This window comes from Trachinotus anak, unplaced genomic scaffold (assembly GCF_046630095.1).
Source record: "Trachinotus anak isolate AG129_WGS33_773 ecotype Australia unplaced genomic scaffold, CSIRO_AGI_Tana_v1 ptg000014l, whole genome shotgun sequence".
Taxonomy (NCBI): Eukaryota; Metazoa; Chordata; class Actinopteri; order Carangiformes; family Carangidae; genus Trachinotus; species Trachinotus anak.
In genome coordinates, this window is record NW_027273865.1 from 16491810 (window position 1) to 16506832 (window position 15023).

General features: G+C 40.9%; 1 protein-coding gene across 1 annotated transcript; it reads right to left on the reverse strand.

The window, feature by feature from the left end:
• Positions 1-995: 995 nt before the first annotated feature.
• On the reverse strand, positions 996-14305 carry ccdc92ba (coiled-coil domain containing 92Ba). The gene is made up of 4 exons (XM_071497266.1): positions 13674-14305; positions 13173-13313; positions 7901-7948; positions 996-5654 (listed from the first exon to the last, which is right to left on the reverse strand). The coding sequence occupies exons 2-4, from the start codon at positions 13303-13305 to the stop codon at positions 4936-4938; spliced, it is 900 nt and encodes a 299-aa protein (XP_071353367.1). The 5' UTR covers positions 13306-13313; positions 13674-14305; the 3' UTR covers positions 996-4935.
• Positions 14306-15023: the final 718 nt, after the last annotated feature.

The following is a 15023-nucleotide window of genomic DNA, read 5'->3' on the forward strand; positions in this document are numbered from 1 at the left end:
AATAATATGGCTCTGCCCCAAAATCTAAAGGGTTCCTCCATGGTTATGCTCCATCTGTTCACCAAGATCAGTGAAAATTGGTTCAGTACTTTTTGCATAATCCTGCTGTCAAATAAACTGACAGGGTAAAAACATAACCTAGCTTGACTAAACCTTACCAAAATTACCCTAATTATATTATTAGGAATTATTGTAACATACAACTGGGATGTACTGAAAAAAAGTGAAATATCAGTAAATACACGCACTTAGGCCATTATCGTTACAACTAAATGCAAAATTAACAATCCATAACCATACAAATTCATATTGTCCTAGTGATTTCTGTGCCTTTAATTCTTTTCAATATCATATTTAGAAAAGTATATTTTAAGTGCAAATTGTCTCATGTTGAAGTACAGAGGAATCCATTCCTCTCTAACTACCAAAGAGCCAATTTGTGGTTGAAACTTAATGTAATAAAAAAGAGACTTTACAGGCAGCAGACAACAGTGTTAGGAGTCTTACAGGAGATTGAAGCTCCTTCTTTTACAAAAACAATAATAATAATAGTCCTGAGAAAACTAGACTGGTCTGAATACTTTCCCAGAGGGATCTAAAGTAATTCATTTTTATAAAATCAGAGTGATAAATTTTACATATCTAACTGGCTTGGATAATATTCTATTATTCACATTGAATTACTGTAGCTATTTCACATAGAAGAGAGTAACGTATGGAAAGATCTCAATAAAATAATTTTAGTACGATATTTTCACAATGTATACTATCCCAAAACATGTATTAGTCCCAAATAACATTATATTTGTTGTATTATACATGTTTGTTGAAGGTCTCCTGTACAGTCAAAGTGACATTATAGAATTCAACCACACAGACTTCAGATTTCTCATCTATCAAAGATGAATGTGGCCTCACCAAGACAAATGATCCAATTCTATGTTTCTGTGGGAACAGAAATCAGTTAAACGTTCAATAACAAGCAGGCAGCAGACTAGACAATCCTTCGTTTTATTCCAGGTATGTGTATAGTAGATCACTAAAGCGAACACAGTATATGCGGTAAATCAGTCAATAGCTTATGCTCACCCAAGGACCAAAACCATACAAAGCCCCAGAGCAACACCTCTGCTTTTCATGTTGGGTACCACACAGCATTATTGCTACTGCCCATATAACATGTCAAACAAGATGCCTCGTGGTGCTTCAAACAGTCCACTTAAATGGATGCAAAATAAACTTATTTGACCTCAACCAGGACAAGACCTGGACAAGAAGAAATGACAGAGATGATGCTACTGCTGACATTTGTTAGCGTTATGATGTTATATGAGGATTTGGGTTATTATAGATGCGTTTAGAGAGATGGAAGACATTCTCTGCGGGTGTGAGTAAATTATCTACTTTCTTGCTATGTTTGACTGATGTTAGATGTGCTTTGAGAAGTAGAAAAAGCAAATCAGGCGTTGAGGATTTACCCCCTTTAGCTGAAATATATTCATGAAAAGACATCTTCGTTAAGGCATCACACCATTCATCTTCATGTTAATTTTAGTGGTGGGCTTCTTTGCCTCATTAGTGTTTTCCCTCAAAGCAGACAAACAAGTCATCAGTCTCTGAGCTGTATAAACTGTAGCAAAGATGCATACAGCAGCCAGTATTTTGATAATTTTTCCAAGATGTTAGATAATACAAAGTATAGGTCATCTAAAATGTGAAATGATGGTACGATGTGGTATGCACCTTTCATAGATTGATTATGAAAGGCGGATGGAGAGTTTGGTCTACCTGCCGTTTTATTTGCATGACAAGTGGAGTGATGAAGTCATTAAGTCTAACAGTCTAAGTTCAGGATTCCTCTTTGGGAAAAAAATGAAGGGAAAAAAATGTTTTAAACAAGACAGCTTCGTACTTTTGTCCCCTACTGTCTCATAAAACTTGAGGAAGAGTAGTGCATACAATTATGCTAATGGCTTACCAGCTAAGAGGTGAATGAAAACCCTCGTCACGTTTGCATTTTTGCTAAACCAAAGACAAGTTCTTCATCCAGACAGTCTCATGTGGCATAATAATACGCCCATTTGCTTCATGCTGCTTCACATATAGCATATCCTTGATTCTCCTACTTGCATATGCCTCCTATAAACTATAACATAACAGTACAGTTAATCATGAAAAGATTCAGTGACAGTCAACAGAACTTTTCAAAATCAAATCTGTTATACAGTTCAGAAAAATATTAAGCAAAACATACTGAGCTCAACAATTACAAAATACAAAGTTAAACAATCATAAAATCTATTTTAACACCTCAAGTGTACTTAAATCAGTTGATATGACCTACTTATAATATATAAATATATTGATATATTGCTTTATTGAACATTTACTACTAAAACATGATCCTAAACTTCTAACCAGTAGCTGTAGAGGGTGAGAAAAGCCTTGCAGCAACTAATCACAATTAAATTCAGTCTTACAGGAAGGCTCATTTCAAAGGTCCTGACTGCAGTTACGGATGTTCAGTTAAGTCATGGCTGAAGTATTGACCGACTCCGACAAAATATTTTTGAATCAGGAATAACTGAGGTGCCACATTACATACATTATGAAAATGTAGTTGAAATAAAAGGACACAATACTAAAGTAAAGAAATGTCTTTAGTTTCCCCACTTTGTTCAGAGTCCTGCAAGTCCATTACTCCTCCGTTATAAGGCAGTAATTACAGAGGGGTGTTGCTCGGACAACAATGAAATTATAATCTGCTCTGATACATGTAAGCAATAACATAAAAAGTTTGTCCTACATTAAAATATAGCAACTGAAAGTGTAATTTCATCTTCCTTCAACAGTTTTTTTTTTTTTTTCAAGATGCTATTTGCTCATTGTTACACTAGGGGCCACCATGCGCATGTGTTTTGATAACACAAGAGGAAGGACACACACACACACAAATGTCCTTCAACAGAGTCTGCCTTCCCATCATTTACAGTACACAGTCACTTTGATGGTGTGCATTTTGCATTCGACACAGGTACTTTGGGAATTTATATAAAACAGAAAAGGAACACATTGCAAGTAGACCCTCGATCAGATGATGCTCCAGGTGAAATCAAACACATACACCAAAACCTACAGTCATGTTCTTGTTTGTCCATTTTTCCTGAGGTGAAAAGAAACCCCAATAAAACAACAACCTCAAACACAAATGAGTTGAAGTAGTAGTTGTCTGTGTGTGTGTGTGTGTGTGTGTGTGTGTGTGTGTGTGTGTGTGTGTGTGTGTGTGTGTGTGTGTGTGTGTGTGTGTTTAGTACACAAACCACACCTGAGTAAAGCACATGGCCCAATGAGTCAGAACTGATTATCACCTGAATGTGGCCTGTTTATACCAAGCAGCCACTATGGAGGAATAGCTGCACACTTATGCCTCAGTGTATCTCTTAGTCAAACTGACAGGCTGAGTATTGTGTTGTTCAGCCCCGGAGGTCAAAGTTTGCACGTGGCCAACACTACTGCTGACTGACCTTTAGTTTTTATCTTAAAGAAACAGTAAACAACTTATATATGAATTACTCATTAGTTGCAATGTAATTGGAAGGTAATTACAAAAACATGTGAAAGTGAGAATGATGTTCTGTGTGTGTGTGTATGTGTGTGTGTGTGTGTGTGTGTGTGTGTGTGTGTGTGTGTGTGTGTGTGTGTGTATTTTGTGTGATATGTATGATGGTATGAATTTACTGTTTTTGATGTTTAAAAATGTTCTAATTTTACAATGTGCTGGGGTTTGAAATATGTAATAATAACAACAATAATAGTAATAATTAAAAGAAGAAGAATGAAGGTAAAAATGGGTCAATGGAAATTATGTGGAGCAGAGACATTACATTGACATTAGATTATATTATGGATGCTTACTAAAGAAACAAGGGTCGGGTCAATTTGTTTGTCAGTTTGTTTCTTGTCAGTTGAAACTATGGTTAGCTTATCGACGTTTTGCACATTAGACATTTTGACTTGACTTGAACAGTCGAACAGGCGTATGGAGACAGCTTAATGGAATGAAGCCATTGTTAGCCGCGTGTCTCCCGCTGGTCAAAATGTCTTGTATGTAAAAGGTCTGTTGTTTCTACAGGTACCTGCAGCTAATACTTTGCACAGTGCTTTAAAACTGTGCCCCAGCCTGTTTTCCTCTTGAAAATGGTTTCCCATAGCATTGTCTTTAGATGTCAGGAAGTATATTCTGTGGATAAGTTATAAAATGTATCATTACAATGAATTTATAAGATAATACAGTGCTGTTTAGTGGTCAAGGGTTAAAATATTAAACCAAATGTAAAACAATTGTAAGTTACTGTTTCTAATCTGTTGTGTGTTCTTTTAAAGTGAGAGAACCACATTTCCTTCCAATCAATACTTGTTTTACATGGAGGACTCACACAAGAGGCGCCCGCCACACATATAGTTTCAGCTGGCAACACAAACATTTGGCCACTTGGAGTGATTTATGGTTGGCCTTGAAAGGTCACAGTTGGTTGGGCCACACAGCTGGGCTTTGTAGTAGTCCACCTAAAAGGGCTGCTACCATAGTCAAACGCACCCTCAGCGTAAATCTAAAAGGGGGTGCTTTGAAGTAAGGCCCCACAGTATAGAGCATGTGACACCAGTGTAAACAGATTCTAATTTAATTTAAGACTGACTTAAAGTGACACTGAGTTTTGTTTTGCAGATTGTTTAAGGTTATATCAAAGTCCACTTTAAAAAAGTTTTCTATGGTAAGTACAATATAATTAAATAGCTAAAACCAGCCTCAGTACCAATTCAGTCAAGGTGCAGAACAATAGTTAATAGCATTAACAGTCTGACAGAAGATAATCATAATAATCTGTAATCATACAGTGATCACACTGTAGTTAGAAGCACAGGTCACAGTAGTTGCTAATCTGCTTTCGTCTCAGCAGCAGGGGGCACTGCAGCTGAAGACACCAGTCTGGCAGCTTCATCCTGAGGCTCCATCGGCCCCTCCCCACCTCCTTCCTCCTCATCCTCCCTCTCCAGGCCCAGTGGAGGCTGTCTTTGTGCCATATTGTGCCTGGAGCGAGCTCTGTGCCTTCGAGGATGCAGGAAGAGTGCAGGGTCTGGCATGGCTGTGGGCTCTGCAGGGCCCATCACTCTCTCTATGGGCACGCACTCCCGGGCACGCTCCACTCTTGAAGATGCCCTTGCGCTCTTACGCTTGGGTTTAACTACTGGGGAGGCAGGGGAGGCTTCTGATGGCATCTGTGGAGAAACTGAGTTCTGCTCGGCGCCATACTGGGCCCCCTGACTACTGGCTCTGGCGAGGAGTCCCTGCCTCTGCTGCATTCGCTGGTGGTGCAGTTTCTGCCTGGCAGCATGCAGCTGGAAGGAGAGGTATGCTGCTGCCTCTGTTTGTTTCTGCAGCTCCGTGTTGAGGATGGTTGAACAGTGGCTGCGGCGTTTGAGCTCATCCAGGAAATGGCGCTCTTTTTCTTTGAGATTGGCTCGGAGGGCTCCCACCAAAGCCCCTTTGTGACTCAGCTCCTTACGAAGCTCTCCTAAGGTGCTCTCCTGCTCTGCCAGGCGGTTCTCCAAATCCTCACAGTGGGCCTCCAGCAGCTCCTCCTCCTCCTGTAGCTCTAACAATGAGAAGTAATGCAAATGTTGAAACAAAAGAGTACATAAGAGTTTCATAAAATGTATGTAAACCCAACAATTCACAAAATAAGTAAAATAATCAGAATGTTCTTTCCTCAGTGCACACAAGAGAAAAAGCAGCACAAGCCATACACAGCATATACACAGTTTAATAACTGTTTTCATTACCATAGACATAGTGTACGTATCTTGCCTGTATGTGCAAAGTTGAGTGTTGCCGCCAGGTCTAATCTTCATCACATACGAACCACAGAGTCACAACTCCAAGATTGTCCAGATCAAGTTTTGGCTTGGATCCGTTCATTTAAATAGATATGAAAGTAATTACCAGGATGAAATCCTGATTATTTAAAAAAAAAAATCAATGATCTCAAAGCTTGATCAGAGTAATGTACCGAGGTCTGTACTGTAGTCTGTAGCACTGAGTTTTACTGTGAGATGTCTGATATTTCATCAGATCAATGCTCTGCTGACCTCTTGGATGTTCATATCAAGAGAAAGTAACTGAAACCTCCTTTATTTCTTAAAAGCAAGGTACAATTAAACCTGCACTGCAAGCCTTCCTATACTGTACACTACACAAGAACTAGTCCTTGCAATTCACTTCTATCATATTATCAACCAATCCTGACCAAGGCATCATTTCCAAGACATGAAGCAGTATATTGCTTATTATTCTTTTTTTGTTGTCTTTGTTTTTTGCTTCTGTAGACAACCTTTGTGCTCTTTCATTCCCGTAAAACTCCCCAGAGGAGAGGGAGGTATGGATGAAAAGCCCTGAGTAAGTGCAGCAACCTCAGGGCTGACTGAGCTGAAGCTCGCCAGAGGGGAAGGAGATTACATCCACAGAGGCCGCCACTAATGCCTCTGCCCACAGAAATAGTGTGAGGGGTCAGAGAATCTGAAAGGGCAGTGGGAGGTTTGTTAAGTCCTGGAGGTAAAACCTGGAATCCATAGTAGGTTTAAATGTAATAGAGTCTACATGACTTCTCCGTCATCCTTTTCAACCTATGATTTTCCTTTTCTAGTTTCTCTTTCCTTCCATATTTTCCTAATCCTCTCCATCTCTCCTCTGTCCCCCATGGATGGATCCTCTGAACCAATCAGTCTCAGACGTTGTCGCCCATTGCCACGCCCAGGCTGAGCTCATATGCTAACTATAGACTACCTAATGTGATCTTCATTTCCTTCAATACCCCTCTCCCTTCCTCTGTCCCCACTGCTGACCGCATCCTGCCGCCTTGTCTTTTCCCTTAATCGCTCTCCTCTCTACCTCCCATTACTTTTCTGCTTCCACCTCTTCCTCTCTCTTTTCCTGACTCTGAGTCTCTCTCCTTCTCAGCAAAGGCTGTAAGTGGACACCCCCACAGGGACCTCAAGGAAAAATGAGAGCAGGAAAGGAAAAACAAGACGGATCAATTTGTCAGGGTGGGAGAAGAACAGAGGGCTGTGTTTTATTGATGGATCGGGGGATAACCTGTCCTGGAAAAGGAGATGGGGTTTAAAGGCTGGGTTTAAAGGTTTAAAGCCCCCCCCCCTTACTCTCTACAAGCACACACACACTTTCCACAGCCCTTTGACTCCTCTTTTTTCTGGTCTGTCTCTAATTCGCTGTGACAAAATGGTGCCTATCTCTGCATCCCCACATCCACACACCGCCAATAGTCCTGCAAACGTCAGCTATGAGCCAAATATGTCGAGGCATGCTGTCTTTGCAGCTGTGTTTATATCTTATGGTGCCCTCATAAAGCCGTGACCAATTCTTTTCAAACAGGAAAACTGGCACAAATTTGTGGAAAAAAAAAGCTAATAAACACACACAGGGAAACACAGATGCACTTCGCACCCATGATTTTGGCTGTGTATGGTTTGGACGAGACTTCCTCCGGCTTGTGGGTGAATAGATGAGGAGAGAGAGAGAGAGAGAGAGAGAGAGAGAGAGAGAGAGAGAGAGAGACGGGGAGGCAGGGGTGAGAAGAGGGAGGAGGGTGGCTGACAGGGAATCTGTCCCCTGGGGGAGGGGAGGGTGGGAAGGGAGGCAGAGATGGATGCACGCTTAGAGAGATGGTCGACTGGGTGTCTAGTTTGAGTGCAGCGAAGGTAAACTAGCCCAGAGGGATGTAAACGCGTCTGTCTTTGTGTCTCCATATTAGAGAAAGACAACAATAAAGTGTAAATATAGAATTAATTCATTACAGATAATTATGAGCAGTTAAGGGATTTTTACCTATTTGGCTTCTGCCTGGAGGCGTTACCTTCAGCTCACTTGTCAACTCTGAAAAACAGAAGAGAAAAAAAGAAATATAAACATGACATGAAGTCACATTGTTAGCACATAAATATAGATGCTCACCGGTTGTGAAATCTCTTATTAAAGCTGTTTGCTGACATTTTCTGTTTGCTGTTGCTGGTTAACATGACAGATGCTTGATGCAGTTTCCAGCACATATTCAGTGAGCTCATACATAATTTATGAAACTAAATCTGAAACTTCATATCAAAGAATGTGTCCCAGAGACTTGGCCAACGACGTCCTGTTACAGTATTTATCACAGTCTGGAGAAAAACTTCCTTTACTGTAACTTCAATAAGACATATTAGCTTTATTAGCACTCCTCACTGAAATCAATATTCACTTAAATAAAAACTACTGGCTTTGCAATTTGTTTCAAAGGGCAATGCAAGCTGAACAAAAAAAAAGAAACCTAAAAACCCTTACACAACATTTCAATCCAAAGCTTCAGTTTCACACTGTACCATTCTGCTCACTGACGAATCCTGAAGGTGATATGTGATTGATATGTTATTTATTTATTTATTTTTTAAAGAAACATTTGTGGAAATAACTTTAATTTCTGCTGTGTGTTTTACTGTGTATCTTCTGAATAATGGTACGCTCTGTGTAATGTAGATGGCTTTTCTGTCCTGCATTACTGGACGAACAGACAGCTAATAGACGATGGACACTCAGCAGCTTTCCCGTCTGAATGTTGGATGATAAAACTGTTTTAATCAAAGACATGACTGTTCCGTTTCTTGTTTTTAGCAGTGTGGGAAATAGTAAAAACCTTGAATGGCGTTACTGTGAGACACCCCTCCAACATGATAAGGATTATCCAAATATTACGTGACATGATATCTGGCGCACTGGCATTTTTACACTGGGTGGATTATATCTCATGTCCTGGCAAAACAGCAACTAATGGCCGATGTTTTTGAGGAGATAATGTATCAGACTGGTAAATGGTACACAGTTATTCGTGGTGTTGGACTGTCCCTGATAAAAAAAATAATTCAGCATAGAGTCTCTGTGGTGGTTGTAGGAATCAGACTGCTGGTCATGTCTGGCCTTTCACTCATTTCCATGGTCATTCACAGAGGCCTGACTGCAGGGAAATCTTGACATTAAGCTTCCAGCACACAGTCATACACAGGAATTTGTGTGTGTGTGTTTTTGTGCGCGTGGCTTCAGTAATTTTTCAATTAATGTGGCATAGATTTGCTTAATTTCATTTTCCCAGGGACAGAAATGTTAAGCTGCTGGTCATGCAGGCCATGAAATGACTTGGAAATGAGAAAGTAGTCATTTTTAATCTGTAACACTTTATTAACACTTACCCACTGATGTTTACTAAAACTCCTTATCTCTTAAATTGTTAGTGTTCGATTAAATTTATGAGCACAGTGTAGATTTTTGGTTCCAAAACTGTGACTATTTTGCATGTAATTGGATTTATCTAATTTTATTTAGAAACTATTTGCATTTTGTAACAAAACCCTTGAAAAAAGATCTTCTTCTCGACCAGTCTGGAGGAGCACATGTTGGTTATTTCTAGCCGTTGCTCTCTCTGTCACACCCCTTCTCTTTCCCTCTGCAGTCAGCATAACACGCCCACCCATGCAGCTGGCATGAAGAGAGAAAGACAGAGGGGGTGAGGAAGGGAGGAAGAAAGAGAACAGAGAAGAAAGGAAGTAAGGAAGGAAGGAAGGAAGGGGAAGGACAGAACCCCAGACAGGCAGCTCCAGAAAGACAGACTCGTTGATTGCTACTTAAGTATTGAACTGTGGCTGCCAAATGTGTGAGACGTTAATTTTCTAGTTATTATCCTCATTCACGGCTGCCAGAAGCATTTATGTGGTTCATTAAACAGCAGGGAGCCGACTGTAAGAAATATTTCTTGAAAAAAAAACAAAAAACTGTGTAACAATGAAAACAAGGAGCTCAGCACATTTCAACATGCAGTGTGTGTAACGCTTTGTAGGTCAGGCTTATCTCCTACAGCCTCTCTGAACATTCAAGGTTTTTGTTTCATGGCTCAACCTTGAATGTTGCAAAGATATCTTGAAGAGCAAACACACACACACACACACACACACACACACACATGCACAAAAAATTGATCACTGTGACACACAGTAAAGCACATTATATTTGAGACAAAGACCCCATTTCAAAAACAGAAGACAAAAATTGATTTAGCTCGTTGTTCAAGGGGACAGAAGGGTAAGCGCCTGCATGCTGGAAAAAAAAACCAAAACAATACAAAGGCAGCGCTAATATGCACAGCACCACCGTCAGCTCAACCTTGCAGTATCCTTCCACGCTCCACGTTAGCCAGCTGGCAGAAAACACCTATCACACCTGCATGCTCCATTAGCCTATCAGCATCTAGCCTCACAGCCATTCTCCAGACCCCTGATCACTTCATTTATACGTATCCACTAAAAACGATCCAAAAACTGACTTAAAGTTATACATGTCATACACCCTGTCAAAATATCACCTACCAAACTTTAACTACAGGATTTCAGGGAGTGTTTTGTGGAATACAATTACAACTGCAATTTGTTTACTGCTGACTTTAAATCTATTAATAAATGTATTTTTGTTGTAGCTGTTCCATTGAGTTAGGTCTCAAAAATTGAATGCAGCAAGATCTGTTTCAACCTTCAACAAAAAAACAACAACAAAAACTGGCTATTTATACAGAAAAAAAATGACAGTTCTACCTACAATTAGGATTATAACTACATTTTTGAGATCTTGCAATTTCCAGTCACCCTTGTCTTTACATACTAGAAGTCTATGAGTGTGTATTGTAGCTATTTGATCTTCCTTTGCCTTAAAGAACAGACTTTCCACTCTGGCATGAAAGCATCGTAAGGAGCTTTAATGATTCGCAGAGTACATGGTCTTGGGTGTTTTAGTGAACGTGGCCTAATAATGTCCCTGCTTATGCAATCCCACAGAAACCTCTGAGGAATGTGGAAATGAAAGACTGTGTGAAAGACGGCAGATACAAACCGCTGAGCACATTCTTGCTGCTACAGGAAGAAGATTTATTTGTGTTTATGAGGTTTCAAGAAGGAATACGTTTGCTGCCTCTGAGAAAATGCAGTGAATCTCTCTGGAGACGTCATTATTGAGTACATCATTTTTTATAATGGAAACTGTTGTCTTTCTGAAGGCTTAGCCACACTTTGTCTTGTTTTCCTGGACTCCATGCAGACAAAACACACTCTCTCTCTGTTGAGGTGTTAGTCTCTTCCTTTCAATCTGTCTCTCAACATCACACACACGCACATGCACACACACACACGCACACACACACACACACACGCACGCACACACAGCTTTCCTGTCCAGATGTGATTGTGCAGCAGAGCCACAAAGTGATGGAGGGAGTCGTTTTCAAAACAACTGGTCACATTGGCTCTGAGCCAGCTTTATCTGTCTGGCCCACACACACAAACACATATGAAACCCTCCCCCTCACACTCCCCTTTCTGTATGTGTGTAACCACAATCCCCCACAATCCCCTTCATATGGATTACTAAAGCTATGGGATCTATGGATTAACCAAACCATTATGGATATGTTTGTATGCATCTTTCTAAGGATCTATTGTGTGTGTGCCAATAAATAATGTGTGTGTGCAAGTGCATTTGTGTGTTAGTCTGCTTCATATATACATGCGCTTAACAGGACTCCCTCCCATTCAAAGACTATTTATTTTAGGACCATGTGCATATCACCTTGAAACTGTTGGCAGAGGGGCTGAAAATGCACTGCTGCAGGCATTTAGATCGAAAGAAAACCCAACACTAACAGCAGTACAATCCCTTCAGCCCATTTTATAAGATCTACAGCACCGTCTGTTTGCGTCTGATTTCTCTTGGTAACAAAGTGCTCCAAATAACAATAAAACTAGCTGATTTAGGTTGTTTATCTGTGCGACTATAGCGTTAGCACAAGGGCTAACTACCTTAGAGTAGTGTGTGAACACCCCCAAGTCTGAGTACAAGGTGTTTTTCCTGTTTTTCCCATTCTTCCTAGATCGTAAATGCAGCATAAGGTTTGGGTGTTGGCTTTAGGCATGTAGCTGCAGTAGTAAAGGATAAGAAAAACCTCCAGAGAATTAATTAAATCAAACAGTAGGTCCTTGCAAGTATAGCAATAGTTGTGTATGTGTGTGTGTGTGTGTGTGTGTGTGTGTTCACATGCACTTGCTTGCTTGATTATATGGATGACATATCCATTAGGCCCCAGAGAGGAAATGATGCAATCTACAGGAATTGCAGTGTGACATCACCATGTAGTCACTGTCTGGCATTGACTGATGGAGCAGACACACATTAGATGAACAATGAGGACTGCATGCACATGGGATCGATTTTAAAAGAAAAAAAACAACAGCAGCGCTGCAGATTGTGACTAAACAAAGTTATAAAAGCAGCATGCCCCCCCCCCCGAACCCATTTTTAATGATTTTAATGAAATCATTAAAAATGAGCTTCAAAAAGAAAGAATCATAAGAATATCTAGGTGCAGGCTAGATGGATTATTATAAGGAAGGGTCATGGAACTGTCTTCTTTCAAACCATCCATCAAGCCTGTAATTAAAAATCTTAATAAATCTTCCCTCTGAGGGTTAGGGGGCCAATGAGAGGGGTTCTTGCCGATTAATAAAGAACTAAAGAAGCTAAAATGAAAAATTAACACTAGAAGGGGCTCAGCCAAAGCAATCGCTTAAATGTGAACTCATTAGAGCTGAAATGATGAGACATTATTGCCAAGCATATTCTGACCTATGACCCTTTCAGTAATTTTTCAAGTAAAAATGCCAGACATGCTCAAGTTCTGTCTCTTCTCATGTACATCGACAAAAGCGGTTTGAAGACATTACTTTGGACTCTGAAAACATGTGATGGGCAGTAGATTACTTTTTTTTTTTTTTTAACATATCATAGACTAAACCAATAATCAATAAATGAGTCATTGATAATGAAGAGCCCTCGCCTAGAGCTCTTAACTAGTAACAAATGAGTATACTGTATATACTTACAATGTACTAGGCACTGATAAATTATTTAACTACTAATAATATATTTGCTATTAGTGACATCAGGGTCACATAAAAGTTTCTTGTCTCTCTCCTTCACACACACACACACACACACACACACATGGTACCAACAGCAGCAGTGTGTCCTTCACCTGAGCATCGTTTCTGCAGGGAGAGGATCTCCAGGTGGAGACCATGGAGCAAAGTGAGGTGCTCCTGCTTGAGGAACACCATGCTCCTCTCCACACTCTCCATCTGCCGAGACAGGCTGCTCTCATCCCCCATGGCCGAGTCTAGAGAGACACAGGGAAGGGATCAGAAGCATGACAACGACACTTTTTGTTCACTCCACCAGTTTTCAATCCGATCTGTGTTTAAGAAACTACCTTGTTAAACTCCATATGACCCTGAAAAGCTTGAACTCCGGCTGCTTAATGCCACTCTCTCATACCGTGAACGCTGCTCATGTCAGCTCCAGAGAGTGGGAAGTGCAAGTTAGGTATTGAGGTCATGTGGGAGCTATAAATAAGGTATCGATGACCAGAGAAATCAACAGAAACGGGAGGAACCACGCAGTTCCTGCCAGGATGCAGCTAAATGGAGAACTAAGCAGTTGCATTAGATAATAAGTCGATGCAAGCGTCTCTGCTTACCTTTAAATAGATGTTCAGTATTAAAAAATTTAAGAAATGAGATGTGCCAGCGTTATAAAAACGTCCACCGGTCCGGGCATGCTGGCCTCCAGCGCTGCTCCAAATCCCGTAGGCTGCGGCATTCACCCAGAGACATTTTATCTGAAGCGTTCAAGTGCTTCTCGGCCGCATGTGAGGCCGTCTGCTTACAGGAGGAAGAGGCTGGATGGCTGCGTGAAAATGCACAACCACCACGACGCATGGCACCGACGTCCCCGGGCAAAGAAGCCGCTCCTTGCTGCTGCTGCTGCTGCTGCTGCTGCTGCAGCGTCTGCGTCGGGCATCGTTAGGAGGAGGATGTTTTCACGAAAGCCCGTGAGGGAACTGCGCAGTTCATTTTTAACACGCACACTTTCCTCTCCTCGCCCACCGACGGACACATCGGGCCGCCGCGGACGGCTGAGCTGGGAGATGCTGAAAACAAGCCACCGCGACCAAAAACACGCGAGAGCATCGTACGACAGAGTCAGCGCCGCAGCTGATTGGAGGGACCGGCCCTCATCGGCTGTACGTGGAGGCTGGAGAGGATCGATAACAGACCCCGTGGGAGCACAAAGGAAAACATCACACTTTAATGGCTCACTTGGAAAAAAAAAAAATGTAATGAAAAAACAAAAAACAACACAAAACTAAATGTGATTAGAAAAGAAATCTTTCTTAAATTCAACTTGCTTCAAAGAGGACAGGTTGTTTATTGTGGGACCTCATACACCGTGATTTTTACTTCCACTTTCAGCACCATGGACAGAGACAGGCCGAGGCTGCTGCTGCGGTGGTTCTCAACCTGCGGGCCGTGGACCTCATGTGGGCCGCTCAGGAGTCCTGCTGTAATTTCATTCACAAGGAAGGTGATGCGGGAAAGTAGACAGGTGAAGTAAAGGCAAGGTTATAGTTAAAATACAGTAAAGTAAATGTAGTATATAGTAAACATAGTAAAGCTGGTAAAATAAATAAATGAAATGCATCTGCAAAGGAAATGGTGGGTTCAAGGTTCATCCATAAAATCAAGGAAATTATCCCCCCATCACTGTTTACAGAACACAAGTTAGAAATACTCATGCAATAAAGATTAAAAGGAAAAAAACATAAAACCATATTCCACAATAAAAACACACAGCCCACAAGAAAAGAGGGTAATACTTTGTTTTTAGTTCAAGAGTTATATGTTCAATAATGTGACGCACTGTATTATGAGATGCAGATACAGGTTGAACTAAGTTGACGAACAAAAGTGACAGCATAAAACTGTGTCATGTGACAGCCCTCTGCCTCTGCCATGGTCTGCTGCGTCTTTCCTGTAGCTGCTGCTTG